The sequence below is a fragment of the Tiliqua scincoides genome, chromosome 4 (assembly GCF_035046505.1).
Source record: "Tiliqua scincoides isolate rTilSci1 chromosome 4, rTilSci1.hap2, whole genome shotgun sequence".
Taxonomy (NCBI): domain Eukaryota; kingdom Metazoa; phylum Chordata; class Lepidosauria; order Squamata; family Scincidae; genus Tiliqua; species Tiliqua scincoides.
In genome coordinates, this window is record NC_089824.1 from 156,373,073 (window position 1) to 156,396,617 (window position 23,545).

General features: G+C 42.0%; 1 protein-coding gene across 1 annotated transcript in view; it reads left to right on the forward strand.

Annotated features, from left to right (window-relative positions):
• The window catches only part of LRP8 (LDL receptor related protein 8), a 237,165-nt gene that overhangs the window by 180,334 nt on the left and 33,286 nt on the right, over positions 1-23,545 (forward strand). The window contains exons 4-5 of the mRNA XM_066626325.1: positions 1,072-1,200; positions 21,427-21,795. Coding sequence (XP_066482422.1) covers positions 1,072-1,200; positions 21,427-21,795 — 498 coding nt within the window. The remainder of the gene's footprint in view (positions 1-1,071; positions 1,201-21,426; positions 21,796-23,545) is intronic.

Here is a 23,545-nt window from a genome sequence, read left to right on the forward strand (position 1 = left end):
GCTGTTTTATCAAATTCAAGGTTTTACCAAGTCAGAGTCCGGTGATTTCCACTCCATAATTATTTATTCTTTCCCATCTTCAGTAAGATGTTTTGTTTTAATGAGTGCTCCTGGTGGTCTTTCATTTTTCCCATTAGAGCCTGATCACCTGATGGCTACCCAGAAAAGAGGCATACAGTGAAGCTGCAGCTGTTCTGCTTATCTACAAATTGGAAACCCACAAACAAAATGTCACTGAGGGAAATTTTGTTCACTGAGCAGTCTTGTGGCAGCAAGTGCCAATAAAGCAGTGAAACTTTGCCCTGCTACATACTTGTCTCATCCCTTAATAGTCACTGCCCCTTGAACTTCAGTGGAGGCTTATCAGATATTCCTCACTCCTTAAAAGCAGGCCTGTGGCTCATTAGGAAAAATTAAATCTGGAGTATATCATAACTTTGCAAAACCAGTTCTACATGCCAGAACTCAATGATAAAGGTAAACTGCTGCTGACATTACCATGTGATAATGGTCTATTAACGTATTCTGCAGGCACACACAAAGTGCATTTCCATGTGTACCCAAACATGCACGTCCAGGGCTCTTGTAGTCTTTGGTTATGATGCACCCAGCACACATACTGTTGCCATAAAAACAATAGGAGAATAGAAAGTAACACAAGTCCACAAAATTGCAAACAATATTTGTTGAGAATATAGTAAATTAATATTGTGAATAAAAACAATGACATCAAATATAAAAAGCATAGCATTAAAAAACTATTGATAACTATAAACACACAGTAAATAAACATGGTTAGGAAGAGTTAAGTAGAAGGGGGAAAAATCACTAACCCTTTTAAGTGAAAGAATCAGAACAATGCTTTTTATCTAAGACACACCCATATGGATATTTGCACAAAACTTCTTGCAGGAAAAACAACAGACCCCTGCAGATAGCCCGTGTTCTATCTCTATAAAGGTGATGTTGGATGTGAGTGATGAAGATGTTACACATTCTGGGAATGGGAAAATACCTTCAAAATTATCAATATTGCAAAAAATAAGTTTACTTTTTTTTTAAATTTTGTAGCCAAACAAGTATGTCCAGCTGAAAAAATTAGCTGTGGAGATTCCAGCAACAAATGCATCCCTTCTTCGTGGAGGTGTGATGGAGAAAAGGACTGTGAAAGTGGAATTGATGAGGCTGGCTGCACAAATGGTGAGTCTGAATAAGATGGTTTTCATACCCACCACATTATCTGAACCTCGGTGACCCCAAACTCCTGGTGAATGGACTTCAGTGGTGTGTCCTCTCCTACCTGTCACACTGCCTTCCCTTTCCAACTTTCTGAATAAATATATGTTTGTACTGCTTACAGTGGGAAAAGGACTTTGCTTACCAACATGCGCATTTGATTAATACATTTTGAGGAAGTGGAATATATCACACTACTGTTGAACATGGGGGACACACAGCCTGCACAAGTACCCCTCATCTTGTGCACAGATGGGCAGGGGACCAGTGTGGGCTGCTCATCCACTGCAGTTGAATTTGTAACTGTGGGGGGGGGGGGGGAGGTTGGGGAAATAAATCCTGACTCCCATAAATGCATCCTATTCTAGGCACACACTGAAAACACCAAGTAGTTGTAGAATCTGTATCTGCAGTACATATAGTTCTTTAGGGGTAAAATCTCATCCATTAAAGCTCACTGAATAATTAGGAAGGGTAATGCTGAGAAAACAGAGGTTATATTGGATAGTGTCATGGGATTGTCCCTGGGACCAGTGGTTCCCAAACTTTTAAGCACCAGGACCTACTTTTTAAAACAATGTTCTGTTGGAACCCACCTAGTGTAAGCAGACTTTAAAAAAATCTAGAAAGAAATAATATTTTTATTTATAAGTAATAATAACCAGAAAAAAGACCCTCAGATATTTATCTCCCTATATTTACACATGTTTGCAAACTGCAGGACTTGAGCTTTTTGCAGGGTAATTAGCAGCTACAGTATCTGATTTTTGAGTAGGGCTTGAGGCAATTAGTTATCTGATCTTTCCATCACCTTTTGACAACCCACCAAAATCTGGTCGCAATCCACCAGTGGGTCCCGATCCTCTGTTTGGGAAAGCCACTGCTTTAGACTGAGTCTGTTCTCTAGTGTGTGGGTGCTACAGTACTTTTTTAAAGCTTTGCAGTGACTGTGTTGTCCTTATTTTTAATAATGGCTTTTTCTTACAAGTTTAACTACTTGTTGGTTTGTGCTTGGGGATGGGATATGCGATCTGTGCCAGTTCTCTCCATCCATTACCCATCCAGGTAATGAAATGGGTGACTGGTCTAAATTTTAGTAAGTGACCAAAAGGCAGTGCCATCATAAACAGTTTCAAGTCAGCAGCCCTGCAACTATTTCTCTCCTTCCTTCGGTTGTGTGTACTGCCAAACATTATGGACGAGTTTAGGGAGTGCCTCCCAGGAACATACACAAGCATACAAGAAGCTGACCTGATTCAAATGTAGACAGCTGGAGCACACAGTTGGCACTAGTATTGCACGTTACTGGGACTAAAAGAAAAATAGCCAGAACTTAGAAGATGCCTTCTGTTGTTTGTGTGCCCAGGATTCTCTTTCCATTTTGGGCTACTGTGGTTCCTTTACCCTGGAGAAGGGGGCACATTGTCCAAATTAAGCTGTTTTTCTATGGATGAAGACAACTTTATCTTTGCTGTTTTAAAACTCAGAAGGCTTGCAGTGGATTGATTTCAATCCTTTCTGTTATCCAAATCTGATAAAATCCCTCTAAGCTTATCTACGGATACTCTGTTAACATCCTCCTTTCTTCTCTGTTCAGAATCTTTCACAGCCTTTCTTTTTCATCTTTGCTATGTGTTCCTTCCCAATCAATGGGGGGAGGGGGAATCCACATTTTTCCTTTTTCTTGGGTTTACTGTTTCAGGGAACATCCTCTTCGTTTTGTTTTCCTTGAAGAGTCATTTGCAGCTCTCAACACATCCCCTAAAGCTATCTGTCATATTAGAGGCTGCACCTTTCACAGAAGACGCCTGAATTTCAAAGTAGCATCACTCTTGTACAGGGTGGGCCTTACCATGAAGCAACCTGAAACAGACACATTGAGTGGTACCCTTGGAGGGGTGGTGAATGGACAAACACCCAACCTGTCTGTCTGCCGCCCTCTCCTAGCCACTTCTCCACTCAGGACTCTGCTCTCAGCAAGTCGGAAGAGGATCAAACCGGAAGATTATCACAGCGGCTTCCTTCTCTCTCCATGCTGGTTGGTGAAGAAGAAAAAAGCTGACACAGCTTCAGATCACTTCATCCCACCCTTCTGGTGCTTATGGAGCACCAAGTAGGCAGGGAGAAGCAACCTGGAGCCTCCCCCGCTTCCCTTTGTTTGGTGGAGCTCCATGCGCATGATCTGCCATCTTGATTGGCTAGCATTGGGCCTTGCCATAGTTACCTGAATGAGAGGATTGTGCAGCCATCATTGAGTTTCACTCCAGCAAGTGCTCTAATGCAAAGAGTTTACAAGGAGGAAACCTGTGTGTGTTGAGTATTGCCCATTACATACAAGCACTGAATGCATGAGGCCCAAGAATGTGGCCAGCAGGTATGACAGGTCAGCCCACTTCCACTCTCTCCTTGTTCAGTTAATGTAAGGAGATAATCACTGAAGTGAACTCATGTTTCTCTCTGTAGTGTCCGTTTCCCAGGGATGTGTACATCTTTATAGGCCTTCACCATATTTGTCTTTTATTTGTGGTTCCACGTGGCTGCTTTGTTCGTTCTGGTCATCTGTATGTATGTTTATTTGCACAGAGAGGAAGGACAATATGTCTGGCAGGAACTTCGTCTTGTGTTACTGGTGTGACATAAATATGAAAGGAGGCAGAGGACTTTACCACACGTAAAACAAAACTCTAGACATCATGCATTCGTTGATCCACAGCCCTCTTGTGAAAGACCACCCGTGCAAAAATGCTCTGATTCTCCTTATGTTGCTGTCATAGTTCTTCTAAACTGAAACCTTTCTTCTCCATCCGCCATCCTGTAAAGGTATCTGAATTTACTAGCTTCCCCAAGTTGTTACAGAGAATGTGAAGGCAGTCCATCTTCCTCGCTGTCTGGGTTGTCACGACGCTATTATAAAGCACTGGCTTGGATTTGGGAATCCTAATAATACCTAAGGAAAACTTAATTCTACAGGAAAGTTCTGTCAGCTTATAAAATATCCCAAAGAAGTGGCAAAAGGTTTCTAGTGTGAGTTGTTACAAAACAGCAGTTGGAGAGTAATCATCAAGCACTGAGGGATTTGTGCTCTAAAAACCTCAGCACCTTTCCTCCTTCTCAGCACTATCCATGCACCTCCATGGTTAATTAGAGCGCTAAATGCTGCCAGCTAGACAGGTGAAGGAACGTAAGCATGGACCTCAGTGGGAAGCATTGATCCCACAGTGAACAGAAAGGGCAAAGTCAATTACAAAAAGTTAAGGCTTCATCTTTTTCAAGCGAAGCTATCTTGCAAGCTCTTTTTAAAAAAAGTTAAAGTAAGTTCACTAGGCGGCGGTACTGATGAATTGTCAGCACATAAACTTCCTTGAGCACACACTTGCCCTAAGCTGAATGTGAATTGGACGTTTCTGTGTTGTTATAGTTATCGCAATCTTGGTGGCACTTCCCTCTGCTCAGTGTATTCCTTGGCCATTCAGTGAAAAGGCTACCTTGAAGGCAGCGATTATTTTTGACTCTGGAAAACCTCTCAGCATTGATTTTCTCATAGTAAAAGTGCCCCCTGCACTCTTCATACAAACCTAGGCCTAAGCTTGCCTGTAACTTTTCTTATTGGGCAAAATTGATCCCAGTTGCATGTTAACAGTAGGTTACAACACAATCTCCTTTCCTTCCCAGATTTCTACGTAGCTGTACCCTATTAATCTGGACTGGATTGTTTGTCGATTGCAATAGTTTCTTTGGAAATCCCCTGCCCAGACTTGAGGTAGAACTGCCCATTGTGAATGCAGGCTTAGGAATTTATTTATTGCTTATTTATTATTATTGGGAAAATGTATATCCTGCTTTTCCCATGCCAAAGCATATGCCCAAGGTGGCTTACAAAGCTCCATAGTAAACTGTACAGTGTATAACCACCATAAGTAAAAACATTAAAACAAAGCAAGGCATTAAGAATGTAAGTTTGCCACAAACACAAATGAACACAAATGCAGGGATGGAAGCAAGGGCATTTGTAGAGGACCAGGCAGAGGGAATTTTTAACCCTTCTCACATCCATAAATTCTTTCTAGTCAATGCTCCCTGAAGCTCCCTGAAGCTGCAGATACCGCTGCCCGAACGGCCCCTCCTAACCGAGGAGTTAAGTCAGATAGAGGTTAAAAGAGAAGATGTTTCAGACCTCATTGATAAATTAAAGATCAATAAGTCACCGGGCCCTGATGGCATCCACCCAAGGGTTATTAAGGAATTGAAGAATGAAGTTGCAGATCTCTTGACTAAGGTATGCAACTTGTCCCTCAAAACTGCCACGGTGCCAGAAGATTGGAGAATAGCAAATGTCACGCCTATTTTTAAAAAGGGAAAGAGGGGGGACCCGGGAAACTTTAGGCCGGTCAGCCTAACATCCATACCGGGTAAGATGGTGGAATGCCTCATCAAAGATAGGATCTCAAAACACAGACGAACAGGCCTTGCTGAGGGAGAGTCAGCATGGCTTCTGTAAGGGTAAGTCTTGCCTCACGAACCTTATAGAATTCTTTGAAAAGGTCAATAGGCATGTGGATGCGGGAGAACCCGTGGACATTATATATCTGGACTTTCAGAAGGCGTTTGACACGGTCCCTCACCAAAGGCTACTGAAAAAACTCCACAGTCAGGGAATTAGAGGACAGGTCCTCTCGTGGATTGAGAACTGGTTGGAGGCCAGGAAGCAGAGAGTGGGTGTCAATGGGCAATTTTCACAATGGAGAGAGGTGAAAAGCGGTGTGCCCCAAGGATCTGTCCTGGGATCGGTGCTTTTCAGCCTCTTCATAAATGACCTGGAGACAGGGTTGAGCAGTGAAGTGGCTAAGTTTGCAGACGACACCAAACTTTTCCGAGTGGTAAAGACCAGAAGTGACTGTGAGGAGCTCCAGAAGGATCTCTCCTGACTGGCAGAATGGGCAGCAAAATGGCAGATGCGCTTCAATGTCAGTAAGTGTAAAGTCATGCACATTGGGGCAAAAAATCAAAACTTTAGATATAGGCTGATGGGTTCTGAGCTGTCTGTGACAGATCAGGAGAGAGATCTTGGGGTGGTGGTGGACAGGTCGATGAAAGTGTCGACCCAATGTGCGGCGGCAGTGAAGAAGGCCAATTCTATGCTTGGGATCATTAGGAAGGGTATTGAGAACAAAACGGCTAGTATTATAATGCCGTTGTACAAATCGATGGTAAGGCCACACCTGGAGTATTGTGTCCAGTTCTGGTCGCCGCATCTCAAAAAAGACATAGTGGAAATGGAAAAGGTGCAAAAGAGAGCGACTAAGATGATTACGGGGCTGGGGCACCTTCCTTATGAGGAAAGGCTACGGCATTTGGGCCTCTTCAGCCTAGAAAAGAGACGCTTGAGGGGGGACATGATTGAGACATACAAAATTATGCAGGGGATGGACAGAGTGGATAGGGAGATGCTCTTTACACTCTCACATAATACCAGAACCAGGGGACATCCACTAAAATTGAGTGTTGGGAGAGTTAGGACAGACAAAAGAAAATATTTCTTTACTCAGCGCGTGGTCGGTCTGTGGAACTCCTTGCCACAGGATGTGGTGCTGGCGTCTAGCCTAGACGCCTTTAAAAGGGGATTGGACGAGTTTCTGGAGGAAAAATCCATTATGGGGTACAAGCCATGATGTGTATGCGCAACCTCCTGATTTTAGGAATGGGTTAAGTCAGAATGCCAGATGTAGGGGAGGGCACCAGGATGAGGTCTCTTGTTATCTGGTGTGCTCCCTGGGGCATTTGGTGGGCTGCTGTGAGATACAGGAAGCTGGACTAGATGGGCCTATGGCCTGATCCAGTGGGGCTGTTCTTATGTTCTTATGTAAGCTGCCCCTCCTATCAGTGAAGTGCATTTCCAATCTGAGAATCTTGCTAAAACAGACTGAAAATGACTAGGGAGAATTTGAAGGATCTGTGGGTGGGAAGAGGGTTAAGCACCTCTTTCACACTCACCAATTCTTCCTGCAAAGTCTCCCCAGTCCCTGCATTAGTGTTATGAGCCCAACTCAGGTCTTCACATGTCACTGTGCCTTTAGTTCCAAATCCAGCCACATTCCATTGTACATCTGCTTATAGCTCGGTTAACATTCCTCTTTCCTGGCTTTGATAGCTTCAATCATTTTATCGTGGTCTCAGATATGATCAAGCAGTCAGCCAGCAGACCTCCAGGAGGTCAGTCAGCAGGTGAATACATACAGCCATTTACACATTGGTAACCATTTCAAGTTATGTGAATACTCTCCACCTAAGCAGCACCATCCTATCCTTTATTAATGATGCTGCTTACAGAACCACTGCACACTCTGCCTTTCTCTCTGTGCACACCAAGCCCACCCCCTCTGTTTCTGTCTCTTCCTCACTTTCTGTTTTTGTCCTGTCTTCTTGCTATTACTGCTTCTGTCTCTGAATGACCTGTTTATTGTTACAGTAACTTCCTTGATATCTGTTTTCCTGCTGAGTGTTATGAAGACTTTTACCACCCTTCTGCGACTGGTCAGAAATATCTAGAAGCAAAGCCATAGTAAAACTGTCCTCCTCACTTGGCAGTGTGATACAAAAGAGATTGGCCTACTGGGTGGTGACAGCCGCTGTTCCCCAAGCTGGGCAGCTGCACAGCTTGAAGCTAAACTCCTTGCAGTTTGGAACTTAGCTACCTGGACATCAGTGATGATGTGTGACATCATCACTGAATTTTCAGAGACTTCACCCCACCATCATACAGGCATGGATGGGCTCCCTACAGCAGTGAAAATTATTACAGGAAACACTAGTACTATATGATAAGGCTCTCTTTTCCCAGTAAAGGTAGAAAGAAGCCAGTTTGTTTCCATAGACTCATAGCACAAGATGGCAACCCTGGCCTCTCTCCCTTCCTCTGAGTACCAGTTAATTTAATTTTAAGTGTTCCTTTGAACCATCCAGTACTTGAACTTTAACCAGACTTAACCAATTCTTACGAATAACACAAGGCATCCTGTTTCATTCTGCTCCAGAGACAAAACTACCTGGAGTTCAGTTGTTTCCTAGATGAAATATCCATACTATTAGTAGACACATCTCTCTTCATCGATCTATTGAATTGTGTGTCCAAAGAGATGTTATTATCAGGGAAATGTAGAGCGTAGCAAGAGCTTTGGATTGATCTTACTGAAAATATGTCTTACTAAGACTAAAAAGAGATTAAGCAGAATCAGTCTCCCCTTCCTCCCCTACGTTTGTTGAAATGCCATGTGTGCCTTATTCCAATACACACTTCTATATAAAAAATGTACAGTGCAGTCCAATGCATGTCTCCTCAGAAGTAAGTCCCATTGCCTTCAATGGGGATTACATCCAGGAAAGCATATATAGGATTGCAGCCTTAATATGAGAAAGCAGTCATAATTACAGTCCCAGTAATTCCGTCTATTGTTAATCTATATACCGGTCAAAACTTGGGTAGTAGAGTACCTATTGGATTGCAAGCACTAGGGTAAAATACACAGCCCTTCAGTTCAGCTGCTTCCTTTTATGGGGTTTTGCAGGATCAAGATTTCAGCTTTCGCACTGGCTACTCCAACACAGGGAGACCCTAGCCCAGGTCCTGGGATATCTCTTTAACCATACTCAGGTGAATGGACTGGACCAATGGAGCGATGTGAGCACAACCCAGCATAGTGCAAGTGTTTTTCTCCTGAACCATTGCTCTACCTGGGCTCAGTATTGGTCACTCTTGTGCTGGCTATACACATCCAAGTTTAAGCCTTTTTTGTGGACGTGCCAGTTACAGAGGTCATAATGTTGAATCCTAGGGCCCAATCCTATCCAGCTTCTCAGTACTGATACAGCCACACCAGTGGGGCACGTGGTGCATCTTGTGGTGGGAGGGCGCATTTGTTCCCTTTCCTTGAGGCTGCATTGGCACTGTAAAGTTGGATAGGACTGAGTTCTAAGGCAAACAGGCACTGTGTTATGTACAAATGAGGACGTTTCTGTTAGGGTGAAGCGTTACCGTTAATGACATCTCACTTACATCTTTTTGCAATTCATCCCAACAAGTGTTGCTTAAAAAACTTCTCTGTGCCAGAGAAACAGAAGTACCCATTTTCTTTTCAATTCTTGAACTGCACTGAAGAGTCTCTGGCAAGTGGAGGAGCTTTTCCAACATGTACATTTTTAAAAATTTGTGCAGTGAAAGAATTACTTACCCATGAATGTACTACTTTGCATTTAATTATGACAAATAGCGCGTGTGTTTGTGCCAGAGCCAGTTGTGTGGGTGTGATTGTAGCCAACTGTAGAGTCAATTTTATTTTTGCTTCTTTCTTGCTGTGAATCACCAGAATGAATTTGAATATGGGATGAGATATTTTCTAAAGAACAATGAGAATTTCCCAGCAATTTCTCCTACTTTCTGAGGAGCTCTAATACCTTAAAGCAGTGCTAACATAGCAGCTGTACTCTGTGTTTAATTTCTGAATAACCAGGGTATAATACAGAAGCATTAATCCTTCCAGCTGTCCAGTAGTTAAACAGTGCGCAAAATCAGGGGCATTCTTTCCAACCGTATCTTATTTATCAAAGATTTTTACTTGGTGCAAAATAGCAGAACCTGCAGTTATTAGTTTCTTTTTTCATTTGTGAGAGCATTGAAGGTTCTTCCATGTTTCTTGTCAGTAACAGAAAGTGAAATGTGAGGACGCCTGTTTTTTGTCTTTTACTCTAATGCAGCGATTTGCAACCTTCTCACAGCACACTGACAACCTAAAATTGTCAAGGCACACCATCAGGTTTTTGAAAATTGCCAAGGCACACCATGCTGCCAGTGGGGGCTTCACATCCCTATTGGCCCTACTAATAAATGACCTTCCCTCAAATTCCTGTGGCACATCTATGGTCCACCATGGCACAGTGGTTGAAAATGGCTGCTCTAATGATTTGGAAGAGGGCCCAGAGACTCTTCCCAGTTTCCTTCCTAAGGCATAAATTTGGATAATGAGAAGTGCCTTATAATTTCTAACACAAGCGATGGCATCAGATCAAAAGAGTATAGGAAGACTAAGTAGATTTTAACAGCAGCCATTGTTAGAATCTTCCTAAACAGCAACATCTCCTTTGCATATTTAAAGTCTACTCTAATTGAGGTTGCTGTTGACTTTCACTAGGTATGGAAGCAGATTCCTGGACTGAGAAGAAGAAAATAGTGAAAGACACTAGGATCTGTACAAGGTCATCTGTGTTCAGGTTGCACCATAGGACATACAGAATTCATTTCTCTTGATTTCTTTATTAGAAGCCAGAGTGAACTCTGTGTCAAACCTTGGAACAGAAGTCAGATTCAAAAGCTGAACATATAGGCCCAGTTTAATTGTAACAACCTCAACACACAGACAACTGAAAAATGCTTATCTACATCAGTGCTTTATTAAACAGGCATAACCAGCAGTGTTTGAAAACAGTGTCATGTATTTTATTCAGAGGGAAACGCATTGTGTTCAGTAAGATGTGGGCTGTAATTCTATCTTACCGGAAACAAACACCTCCAGACCCAAAATCCTAATGCTGGCATGTAGATGCTGGACACATATGGGCCAGATAATGTTTTTTTTCTTACCAAAGAGGCCTGGAGGAGGAGTAGTAGTAGTAGTAGTAGTAGTAGTAGTAGTAGTAGTAGTAGTAGTAGTAGTAGTAGTAGTAGTAACAACTTTATTGTCATTGTGCTATAGCACAATGAAATTTATGCACCTTTGAGATACAAGCATAAATATATATTCTACAATTCCAACAATCACACTCTACACACTCACCCACACATTCTATACAACATGCATCATATAAAAACAGTATAACAGACCATAATGCCCAGGAGCATGGTAACAACTATATCACCTTATTCAACGAAATTATGGCGAATTACCAGGTAAGGGACTGCTTTGCTTTTGTGCAGAAGCTTTTATGTGACATATTCCCACTCAGTTGTGCCATCCGTACACTAGTGTTTGCTGCAGTCCACGCAGTAAAGTATGAAGGAAGGATATCTGTCTCTGAGTTTTTGCAGATGCATGTCTCCCCCTTCACATTTTATACGTTCACCACTGCAAACACAATTGTTATATACTGCTCAGAACCTGGGTTAGATTGCTGAATGCTTGGTCTGTGTGAGCGTATCAGTGCAGTCAGAATTTACACACTTGGAAAGCATGTTTCCTTTTGATTCCACAGCAGACCCATTCCTAGGGCTTGGGGTGGAAAACAACTGTGTCAAAACCAATAAAAGCGCAATGAATATATAACACTTTATTCTCTTCCATATGACTTTATAGAGTCATTTACCTAGCATTTAAGTTGAAATTTGTTTCAGGAGACTGTTTTTCTCCTCCTCTGTTTCCCTACCCCAAGCTTTTATGGGTAAGATTTGAAGTGACAAACCCCAGCTTCCTCTAAACTTTTGTTTTCGCTTCAGTGGAGTTAATGGCTGAATGTGCTAAATCCTATGAATATTTAGGTCTGGCAGTGCAGCAGTCTTCATCGCTGCCCTAGTAGAGAATTCCCATCACGAAAATTAAATTGGTGGAAGTCGAGGTTTTATGTGGCAGTGACCTCATTCACTTGTACCAGGGATGTGGTTATACACATCATTATTCAGTAAAGTTGCACCATTGGGAGTCTGCGTCTCAGAACTGCAAGATTCTGTTGCAGAAGTGAGTTTTTCTTATTCCTTTTGATCAGCTCAGTTTATTCTTGTTCTCCCCAGTGACTCAAAGCTGGCTGTAGGTATGGAAGGTTGGAGCGGGTTCCACTATGCTTCTGACATGGCGTGTTTGTACTCATGCAATGTATTGTATGAGAATTTGGAATCCCAAATGTGTGTGTTTATCTTTAGCACAATTTCACAGCAGTGTTCTTCATCCTGGGTTTATTGACAGCAACTTCAGCCAATGAGAGGTCAGGAAATATTACCCCTGGGCAGGAAATAAATGTTTCCTTACCTGGAGGAGACCTTTGGGACTTCCCTCCCCCCACAGGATGCAGTGTATTCTCCAGTGACATAGCTGCATCAGTGCAGGATTTGGCTAGAATTGAGCTGTACATCTTATGCTCCAGTATTCTTCCACTTTTGCAGCACACATGAACAAAGTTCCTTGTATTAAAATAGCAGGACTAATTTCCCACTGTGTTATTATGTATTTTATGAATTTTCCACAAGGTTGAATACCATTGCATTATTATTTTAAACCTCCTCTCAGATTCAAACTGACCAAAAATGGCAAGGCTTTTTGGTGCAAGTCAATTTTCAGATTTCATCAGTCAGTCAACACTGCAAGTTTCTTTTCCAATTTCCATACAACTTTTTGGCCCAACAAATGCAGTTATATTTTAAAATATGATCTAATCTGGAAAACATTTTCTTTCCAGTGGAATTTATTACTTGTTCAAAAACTGCTAAAATAGATTAGTTTTTTGGGTGTTCAAAAAGCTCTTTAAAAAAAAGAAAGAAAACCAAGAATCACTTCATATGAAGCTACTATTGTAAGCTCTCCCCATGGAATGGTTAAGCATCACATCTGTTTATATATCACCTGTACATCTGTCCCATAGCTCATAGTTGCCCAAACTTTGATCTCAATTAAAAGCTGCATCTTTAATTATGGCTAAAAAGGGAGATAATATCAGAAGATAATCTTCTTATATATATACACACATACACATGTATGCACATAAAACCACTATATTATTTTCAAAGGATTAATACCTTTTTGATTTTTCTTTATCCACTTCAATGAATGTAGGAGAAATCTACTAAAAATTGTTTTGTGGGACAATTGATGCCATTTTTCACTTATGTGTAAACAGTGAAGAATCTTGTAGCACCTTAAAGACTAGCACATTTATTGTAGCATCAGCTTTTGTGGCCTTTGCATAGATATGATCAGATGGATTATGTATATATTCACTTAAGTCACTTTTTTGTCATTTGATCCTCTGACAGCTGAGGTACTGGCTAATGACCCAGTCCTATCCAGGCCAGCCCGAATGGTGCAGGGATGCTGACATTGCATCCTGCAGGCTGACTGGGGATTTACTTACATCCTTCGCCACTCCCTGATCTCCTGTGCCACATCTTTTGCTGACATTGATCTGTTATGGTGAAGGGGGCATATCAGACCTGAGCTGGTGGCTCTGGATCTAGCAGACATTGCTGCCACCAAGAAACACTCCTGTCCTGCCCCTGGCCCGGCTCGATCTCTGCCCCAATCCCCCCCCCCGACCATGACTGCATCAACGGCCAATCTGCAAGGCAATGCTACTAGTCTGTAGCCCCTTGGCCTTTACACCAGCAGCTATGCTCTGCAGAATATCAGAGGCAGCATGATGGTGGATTGCAGGATATGAGGGCAAACCTTGAGGTCTACCAGTGTATCCTGTAGATAGGCCCTAAGAGATTGAGCTGCACATTGAGGTTTCTTAGGTTTAAAATTCACTTCTGCTTTGAACTCACTGGGTCACCTTAAAGAAGCCACTTGCTCTTAGCCTCAGCTGCAATTTGTGGATAATCATACATGCAACAAAAATGTATGATAGATAATGATTAAATTACAGTGATACGTGTGAAGCATTTTACACATGCAAATGTGCTATACAGAAGTTCTTGCTGATGGCCTGTTCTGTTGAATTTGACACCATAGTTCTCATGTTTGCACAATTCAGTGGCTCGATTTGTGCTTCACTCTTGCTTGCTATAGTCCGTGAATGTTGTATGCCTTATCACACCAACCCAAAGAACTGTAACTGACTTGAGAGTCAGGTTGATCTGCAAAAGAAGTGGTTTGGAGCTAGTATGGGAATACTTTTAGCACATATTTGCCACTGGTTTCCTAATCTGATTTCTTTTTCTCATCAGAATATGAAAAGGTTTTAACTGACCCAGCAGAGATGCAAGAGATCTGCTTGTAATCTGATAACTTTAATTTGACTAAACTAAAGCTTTTAAGACTCTGTCAGAGTCTTTCCTAAACAGAAGGGGAGAAATCCAGAATAGCATCTCTGAGGAGGAATCTGGCAAATGTAGTTGCCCTTCATGTCCTAACTTGACTGAGCATATAAAACCTATACAGCAATACTTACACAAAACTTTGAGTGTGCAAAGTGCTTGATTTGTATTGTCTTGATGTCTTCTTTACAACAACCCTCTAAGGTAGGTAAGCATTATTAGCCACATATTGCAGCTGGGGAATTAAGACTGAATGGGTATTGCTTGCAGAGGTGAGATTAAAATGGGGAAAACTCTGATTTGTAGCTCAACTTCTTAGCCTTTACATTACACCAGCTCTCTAGCCACTATTCTAAACCTGCCATATACTGTATCCAACCCTTGATCCATCTCACTCAGCACTCTGACCGGCAGGAGCATTCAAATGTTGTTGTCCAAGATCTTCCCTAACACCTACTAGCTGAACTACAAATATCTGGAATCCAAACATGCACTCTGCCACTGAACTGTGAGCCTTCCTTGTTCACAACTAAGGGCTTGTCTTCTGTGAACTGCAATGTGTAAGATGCATAATCCAGCATGTACTGCAATTGTTTCTACACATGGCGTCTCCAAGTTAAATATCCATTGTCAAAGTGAGCCTTCTCAAGGGTTCTAGGTCAGATAGCTTTCTAGGACCTTGAATTCTTTAAGATTTTTTTTTTTAAATTTTGATTCATAAAACATAGATCTCAAAATTAAAATGTTGTAAATGCCTGCTTTAAGACAACATCCCCTATGCATAAACATTCCTAATAAATTAATCCTGATAAATTAAACTATTATTTGAATAAAACAAGCAGGTGCATTTAGCCAGAGTTGCCTGTAAGGCAAGGAACGTTGTAAGCTGTGCTGTTCCACCAAGGGCAGGTGGAAAACGGTCACAAACTCTAGCCAGTCTGACTTGGGGAGAATTCTTTCTTATTTGAAAAAGGACAGGCAGAAGATGCAAACAAAATCCTTCCCTAACCCTGTCACTGCAAGATAACTTTTCTACAATCTTGTAAGCACAAAGCTACCACTTCCTACTTGCCATGTCCAGTTCTCGCCAGCTTTTTCAGCAGAAAAACCACAAAATGGCTTACAGAGGAATGTGGTAGAAGTATGGGTACTTTCCTACACCCAGCAGGGCAATGCTAAAGCACCAGGTTAACAATGATCAAGCATTGCTTTCACAAATAGAATTGTTTGTGTTTTTATTTTCAAAATTTGTAGCCAGTCTCTTGTATCTACAATGGTTCCAGTAAAGTCTATTCCAATTTTTACTCTAACTATTTGAGCAATACAGTTTCCTGCCACAATTCAAATTGCTGGGCCCTGTTTTTCTTCTGTGACAAATAATATTAGCAGTGTCAACACGACATGCTTTGTAAAAAATATGTCTGCTAATAGTCAATTACATGCATTGCCTCATTTGTTTCTGGGGAAGTTACCAAGCTGGTAGAATTTGCAAGATTGGCAGCAATCACTGACAAGTCTCATTGAAGCTGGAGAATAAATGGGTACGTATCATTCCATTTTCAAACCAATGACTATACAAACTGAAAAGAACACCCCAGGAATGACGACTGATCATAATGCTGAATGTTTTGCAATGAGTGCAAAAAGCTTTAAATGGCCTGATAGATCCGTTTGTGAGTTGCAGATAGAGAAATGCGTTTGAATTGCATTTGCTATCTAGGAAATAATTCATGGCCGTGAAAAATGCCTGCATACTCCCAAGTATTTGAGTAAAGTGATTTTTTTACAATAACACCTGTGTGCACCTACCTGGGAGTAAGTCTTATTGAACTCAATGAGACTTGCATTCCACACCTATCCAAACTGCCTGCGCTGCAGTGCAGCAGCACCAGAATGGCTGAGGCTGTATCAAACCCAAGCAAAGAGGCTGCTAGAGTTCTCCCTGAGGGCCTCCTTCTCCTAGGGAAAGCCCCAGCAGCCACTATGGAGCTACTTGGTCCTGCACCCCCCAAAACGTGCAGTAACGAGTGGTCCTATGTCAACGGATAGAACCTGGGAGGAGGAATAGAATCTGGCGGCAGCCTCTGCCGCCATTCCCACCCCCTTCTGGGCCTAGTTTACCCACCCTGACGCCACACTCCCCTGCCCCATTTCACCCCCTTCCTGCCATCCCCCACCTCAGAATGTCTCCGTCAATGTCTCATTTGGCATTGAACGTGCCGCTGTTGGCTCCTGGGGCCTCTCTGACCAGCACCCAGGCCCAGCATCCACCTATACTGGCCTCCATGTTGGTGCCTGCCTCTTCTTGGCTGCCACAAAGTGCTTTACAGCACTTTCACTATGACCATTGTCAGGGCAGCGTGCCAGACACCAGCACCAGCAGCCTTGATGGATTGGCTGTTACAATAGAAACACATAATGTTGTGCTGTAAATTTCTCTCTGTTAACTTTGTGAAGATAAACCATTATTAATAGCCTGAAAATTACTCTGGCATATATGTTAAGGGTAGAATTAACTTACCAATTAATTGGTTAAATTAGCTGTGGTTGGTTAACTCCCAAATCTTAAGCCATTGATTTTCAGTCGCTGTGCAGCCACACATTTGTGTGCCAACAATGGCCCACTGGTATGCTGCAGGAGTTTTGGGGAGGGTCATTTATTAGTCAGGCTGTTGGGGGATGTGAGCCCCTGCTGAATGTGTGGTGTGTCTTGTCAATTGTAAAAAAAAAAACAAAAAACAGATAATGTACCTTAACAATTTTATTATCTTGTCAGTGTGCCATGAGTTGAAAAGGGTTGAAAACTTCTGCCTTAAGCAATTTATTATAGTTATAATCTTTCAAACTCTTTTAATTTATTGAACTTGTCTTGCTTATGGAAACCTCAACCATTTTAGATTCCACAGTTTGTAGTTCTGGTGATAACTTACAAAACCCATTACGTATTGGGGCCTAGATACCTGGAAGGACCATCTATCTCCACATGAGTTTTCCAGTCCTGTGAGGACATTTTGGGGGGGGGTCTCTGCTGCAAATTCCACCCGCACTGGCAGAACCTTCTTTGTCATGGCACTTGGTCTCTTGAGTATCATCCCATTTAAGATAAGAATGGTGTCTTCCTTGCTGGCATTTTTGAGGGAGTTAAGACTGTTATTGCAGCTGACCTTTGGCTAAGGCTCTTGTGTGTGTGTTTGGCTGTTTCTTATTATGCTTTTTGTGACATTTTAATTTTCATTGCCTCATGCTGATTTATCTGTTTTTAGATTGTAAGCCACTTTGAACTTCTTTTTTAGGATTGGAAAGGCATGATAATGAATCCAATAAAAACATAAATAAAACCATATTTCTCATTGGAAATTACCTCAGCACTGACTGCCATAAGGCAGAGAGAGACAGTTGTCACTGGTGGCACATTTGGGATGCCACTAAAGAATGGGAAATTATGTTCTTTGATTTATTTTTTTTAAATGGTACCTTAGAGGGAGGACACGTTTTGAATTTTCTGCTTTGGATGCCAAGATGTCTTGGGCTGCTTTAGGAATGGTTCTCCATTATTGCTTTCCTGCAAGGTTGATCTGATCAAAGCAGCAGCCAGTGAGAGCACTTCTCCAGTCAGAAAAGAACAGTGAGAGGAATGTTTTTGTTTGCGCATTTTTTGTTCACAAAGCAGTCTTAAAGAGAGGAATGGCAGAACTAGCTGGGTGCTCTTGCATATCTAATGATATGTAAACCAACAGCAATATCTAGATCTGCAGTTCAATAGTCATGCTTCTCTCCCCCACCCCCATTTTAATTTTAAGAGGAAGTGATAATGAAATGAAAGATGTATTTTTGTATTTTATATCTTTAAAGTCATGGATGCTGTTCATGGATTAAATTATCAATATATGTAGTTACTGCTTTGAAGGCTCTTTTAAAATATATTCCTTTCTATCCAAGATTTTGAAGAATTTATTTTGAGAATAATTTACATTTTGTAGTTGTTTTACCAGTTGCAATTAATATATTACTTTCTTGGATCTTAAATTTATTTTATTAAAGGGAATAAGTATATTTTCCTCCTCCCTTACAAATGGGGAAGCTCATATAATAGGCAGAAAAATAAAAAAATGTAAACAGATGGCTTTTACTAGAGCCAACATGTCTTATTTATGATCATTTAGCTTTGGATTCATTAATGATTTGAGCTGTCTTTTGATGGAAAAGCGTACAGGTATGCATGTAGACATAGAACAGATGAGGAAGAATCGTTATATTAATTTGTATCATCTGCTGGTGAAGGGTCATTTTTGTGCATATGTGTGGAATGCTCTGATTTGCATCTTTGGCAGGTTTCAAAAGAGAAGGGAAATATATATTAGCAGAAGGAAGGGTGCTGATCAGCAAATGAAGAAAGGAAAAATAATGTTAATTAAACCGCTCCCCCAAATAGAAATAAATTCACACTTGAAGTACGTAAATTGTTTCAACATTGCCAAAAAGGGGGAGGGGATCAAAAGCTTATGCAAACTTTACTCATTGATTTGTAATCCAGTCAAATGAATACTACAAAGGCAATTTCCTCTGTGCAGACCTGGAGTGCCACATTAGTGGTGTATAGTCTCCACATCTTTCACATTTATCAAAACTCTTTGAACTTCTCTGGAGAGCATATATCCACGCTATCATAAATTAATATCTAATTGTGGAATGAGGCAAGTGATCCGAGAGGGCTTCTGCTGAGCCATTAAGCAAGAGGAAGAAGTCAGTTGAGTTTTGTGAAGTGCCAATTAAGTGCAAGGTGTTTGGAATGAGAGATTGTTAGTTGTCCTCCAGACTGCCAGGGAGCGTTAGCTAAGATGGCCATGGGATAGTGGCTGTACAATAGATATGTCTGCAGCTGCTCTGAAGCTGATGGCCAGACTAGTTGATATGTCGATTGTACGTTTGGGGCCAGGGCAGATGAGGCAATCTGGCTAGGGGGTCACAGTGTGGTGGAAGCTGGGCTTTAGTGCTTTCCCTCTCTTGTAGTCCCAATCTGGATTCTCTCTTCCCCCCTGACTAATTACTGGTAGGTACCTTGACAAAAACTGCTGGGCAGGTAAGAAGTCGGTAAGGTGAGGCACTGGCCAAGGGTCATCTGGCTAGGCAGGCCCCTGACCTCTGTACCAATGGCAGTGATAACACCCAAAGTGCCATCAGGGAGTGGGTAGGAGAGCCACGGGGCGTTGAGTGCTATGGGGGGTTGAGCCACGGGCCCCAGCACCACCCAGGGAACAGTTTGTCTTTAAATAACCAACCCCCCCCCCAACTTAAATCTGCCATCACCTTTACTCATATTATCATCATTTCATCTACCTACAGCAGCTCTGCAGAGTAGCTTATCATGGGAACTAGGCAAAGGTAGCAATATTTACTTCAGCTAATAATGGTGAAATAATTCCTACACCAATTAAATGAATTTTATCCAAGACTGATTATTTCATTTCGCATGATTTTTAAAAGTGATCATTTTCCCATGGCTCTTTGAAATTGTTGAAAACAAAATGCTGCTTTTAAAAAAAAAATAACTGAGCAGATTACACCTAATTAAATGTGTTTGTCAGGAACTCTTGCCTGGAAACGGATTTTCTTTTAGTAATTAAAGTGACCATTGCGCTTCCAGGTGTCCTAGCTACAGACGATTAATACGAATGGATTCCTCTGGTTCAGTTCTAAATCAGCCATGCAGAGATGGGAGGAAGAAAAAATGTAGCCCAACTTTATATCTCAGAAAAGTCTCATTTGTATGTAAATGCCTCATAGTGACTTCCAGGGAAATTTTCAGTGTGTTGCAAAGGGGCTTATCAGTGCAACTCAGAAGTTAAATCCCTGCGTACCTCACTGAGTGTTTGCCCTATGTATCGCACTTAATATGTTCAAAACATGGCATGCTGTGAAATTCTGAAATCTACTTACATTTGGAGGGAAATGAAATTGGCACTCCTGAAAGGCAAAGCCAAAACAGAGCATACTGCAGTGCAGATTAGACATTTGCAAGATCAGGCCACATGTTCACCCACTCAGCTCCCAGTCTTTTAACTGGAGCACCCTTATTTTTGCCATGTCACTGTTCTTCAGCCTTTACATGCAACCTTTATGTTTCTCCAGATATGCCCAGTGTTTCCTTTTCACCATTTTGCTAAACCACAATTCTTGGACTACTTCAGTTAGATCTGCCACCTGGTTGATTTCATGCTTGAAAGAGTTTTTAGGCTGTCTGGCCATTTTTTTTTCTCTTTAGCTCAGCCGTGATGCTAGACAAGTGACAGCATTACATTTGCATATGTTTCAATGAAGTAATGTGAACAAATGAACTAGAGATATTTTCCCCCAGGCCTAGAAAAGTACAAGGACCATGCAGCTATGGGCACATTCCAATTGCAGCTTCTTGAACTCCACCTGGGGGCAATGGTGCACAACCAAAGGTAATAATGCTCACTAGGACACATTTGCACTCACTGCAGACCTAAGGACTGCATGGGTGCCATTGCTGGACACAGTACAAGAACTGGAAACACTGAAATAAGCCTGTCCTTACTTCCCCACTCAAGATATATTTATAATACCCACAATTCATTTCCAACCATCTTTATGACTTGGAAACGCCATAGAATATCTGTCTGTGTGCTGTAGCATTAAACCAAGAATAAAGGAAAACAAAAGGATCTGGTCATCCCCTTCTGAACTTCCCATGTGCATATAAGTTCGAAATGGGCCACATGAACTGTGTAGCCTTTGTTTTATGCAGTTGTTGCTGTAAATCATGTTGTGGAAAGGAGGACCGATAAAAGCTAAAGCCTTAGCCAGAATGGGATGTAAAGGTGAAATACACCCCTAAAGAACCAGATGCACTTTATGAACACATCCAGTTCATGAATAGGATTGTGTGGGTAGTGTATGCAAATAAAAATGGCAAGGGCGATCTTACTTTTACTTGATTTGTTTAAGTAATGAATAGAAGCATGCTAATGGCCCTGCATCTACCTTAATAAAAACCAAACAAAGGCGCAACTATTATAAATGCACATGACCATGTTTTTCTTGGTAAATAGGAGACAAAAAGAGATATGTGGGGAAGGTTGAAGGCAGCCTGAATGTGTAGGAGAGAAGCTCTGCCATGTTGGCTGAACCTCTCTAAACTACTCTGTTTTTCTTCAAAGTTTGTTCTTCCAGTGAGTTCCAGTGCAGCAACAAGACCTGCATAGCAACAATCTTCGTATGCGATGGTGATGACGACTGTGGCGATGGCAGTGATGAGAGGAAGTGCCCACCCCTCATCTGCAACCCTAATGAGTTTCAGTGCAATAACAGCTTGTGTATCCTGGAGATCTGGGTCTGTGATAACCACCCTGATTGTGCAGACAGTTCGGATGAGTCAATAGAGAGGTGCGGCAACAAAGTCAAGCCACCGCTCATGAGTACCTGTGCAGCTCATGAGTTCCAGTGCAGTAATGGAGAATGCATCCATTTAAACTGGAAGTGCGATGGAGATGAAGACTGCAAAGACAAGTCAGATGAGCAAGATTGTCGTGAGTATCTACAAGACACTGAATGTTGGAATAGGCTTGTAAGAAATTTTTGTGGTCCTTACCTTTTGTTCCCTTACCTTTGTGACTGTTCACCACCACAGGATGCAATTTCCACTCTGTTGGTGCAGCTGCATCAGTGTTGGGAGATATAGTTAGGATTGGGGCCTTAATGTTATCCACAGAAAGCAAGCAGCTATAATTTTCTGCCTGTGAATTCACATTGTACCAGTGGCTGCAGCTAGAGCATCCCATTTTACACCACACAGTGTGCAGAAATGGAAGCTCCTCTAAGTATTTGGGCTGTTAAAGGCTCTGCATTACTGAATAATAGATTTCTCTTCAGCTAGCTTTCTGCCTGTCACACATTGCTGAAATGTTTTTGAATGTTTCATTCATTTTTCAAATACTAGAATAGCTTAAGCTGGTCATTCACCCAGAATCTGTGAGAGAGAAAGAAAAGGAAATGGAGAAAATGTTTTGCTGAAATATTCATAATTGCGACACTGAAACGAGATGAAGTATTTATGCTACAGCTATGTATAAGCAGGGCACCTGAAAACGGCCATATGTGAGCAGGTGAACAGTCTCGCTCGCCAGAATAGAGCCTTTTTTAGCCCCTATCCTGCATTTTCACGAGAGAGTCATTAAATAACATTTAAAGCAGGGAATAGAACTGTTTGTTCTCTTCTCATTTGTTATGGCAAAGCAACAAGGCAAATGCAATCCCATGCATCAGTCATGCCCACTAAAGAATTCTGTGCTGTGTTCATACTCCTTGACAACTACGGTTGAACATTAGTATGAAGAGACTTCACATGCGTGCAGGGAACCTTGGGGCAACCGTAGTTCCTCAATGGGGGAAACCTGTATATGTACAACCCCTTCACGTTAACATCAAAGTTTGGATATTGTGGTGTGTGGCCAGTATGCATGGTTCTCTTTCTCCTGAACACACAATGAGGAATCAGGTGAGCACCTTATACTCTACAGCAGTAATTTTCAACCTTTTTCATCTCATGGCACACTGGCAAGGCACTAAAATGGTCAATGCACACCATCGGTTTTTTGGCAATTGACAAGGCACACTGTGCGGGCGGTGGGGGGCTCACCCCCCCCAATGGTCCTATTGATAAGTAACCCTCTCCCAAATTCCTGTGGCACACCTGGGAACCACTCGCGGCACACCAGTGTGCCACGGCACAGTGGTTGAAAATGGCTGCTCTGCAGACACATGCATCTTACAAACTGAAGGTGCATTGCTCCACCCCTGGAGAAGAATTTATCTCTGACTCAACTGTGCCTCTCTCCTTTTTACCCCTTCATAGATTACTACTGGATCTTCCCACCCAATTGTTACCTTCCCTCCTTCCCTGCAACAATAGAGCAAGAAGGGTCCACACAATAGTCTTGCTTGCATGATGCTGGGCTTTCAAATGTCATTACAGTGGCATGGGTTGAAACCACAGAAAGGACCTCCCTTTTGTTTCCAATTTCCAAACCATCCTGAAATTTCCAAACCATCCTGAAAATGAGTACAGGCATGCCCCTGTATCTGCAGGGGTTCCATTCCAGAATCCCCTACAATTACCTGAAACCACGAATATGGACAATCGCCTGCCTCCCCCCCCCAATATGGACCCACACATTTGGACGAACACCTGCAGCTCTACTCCTCTTGCCTCCAGAGGGTCATCTGAGCCCAGCAGAGGCTGTAGACATCAATGTCCTCTGCCAGGCTCAGACTGAGCTC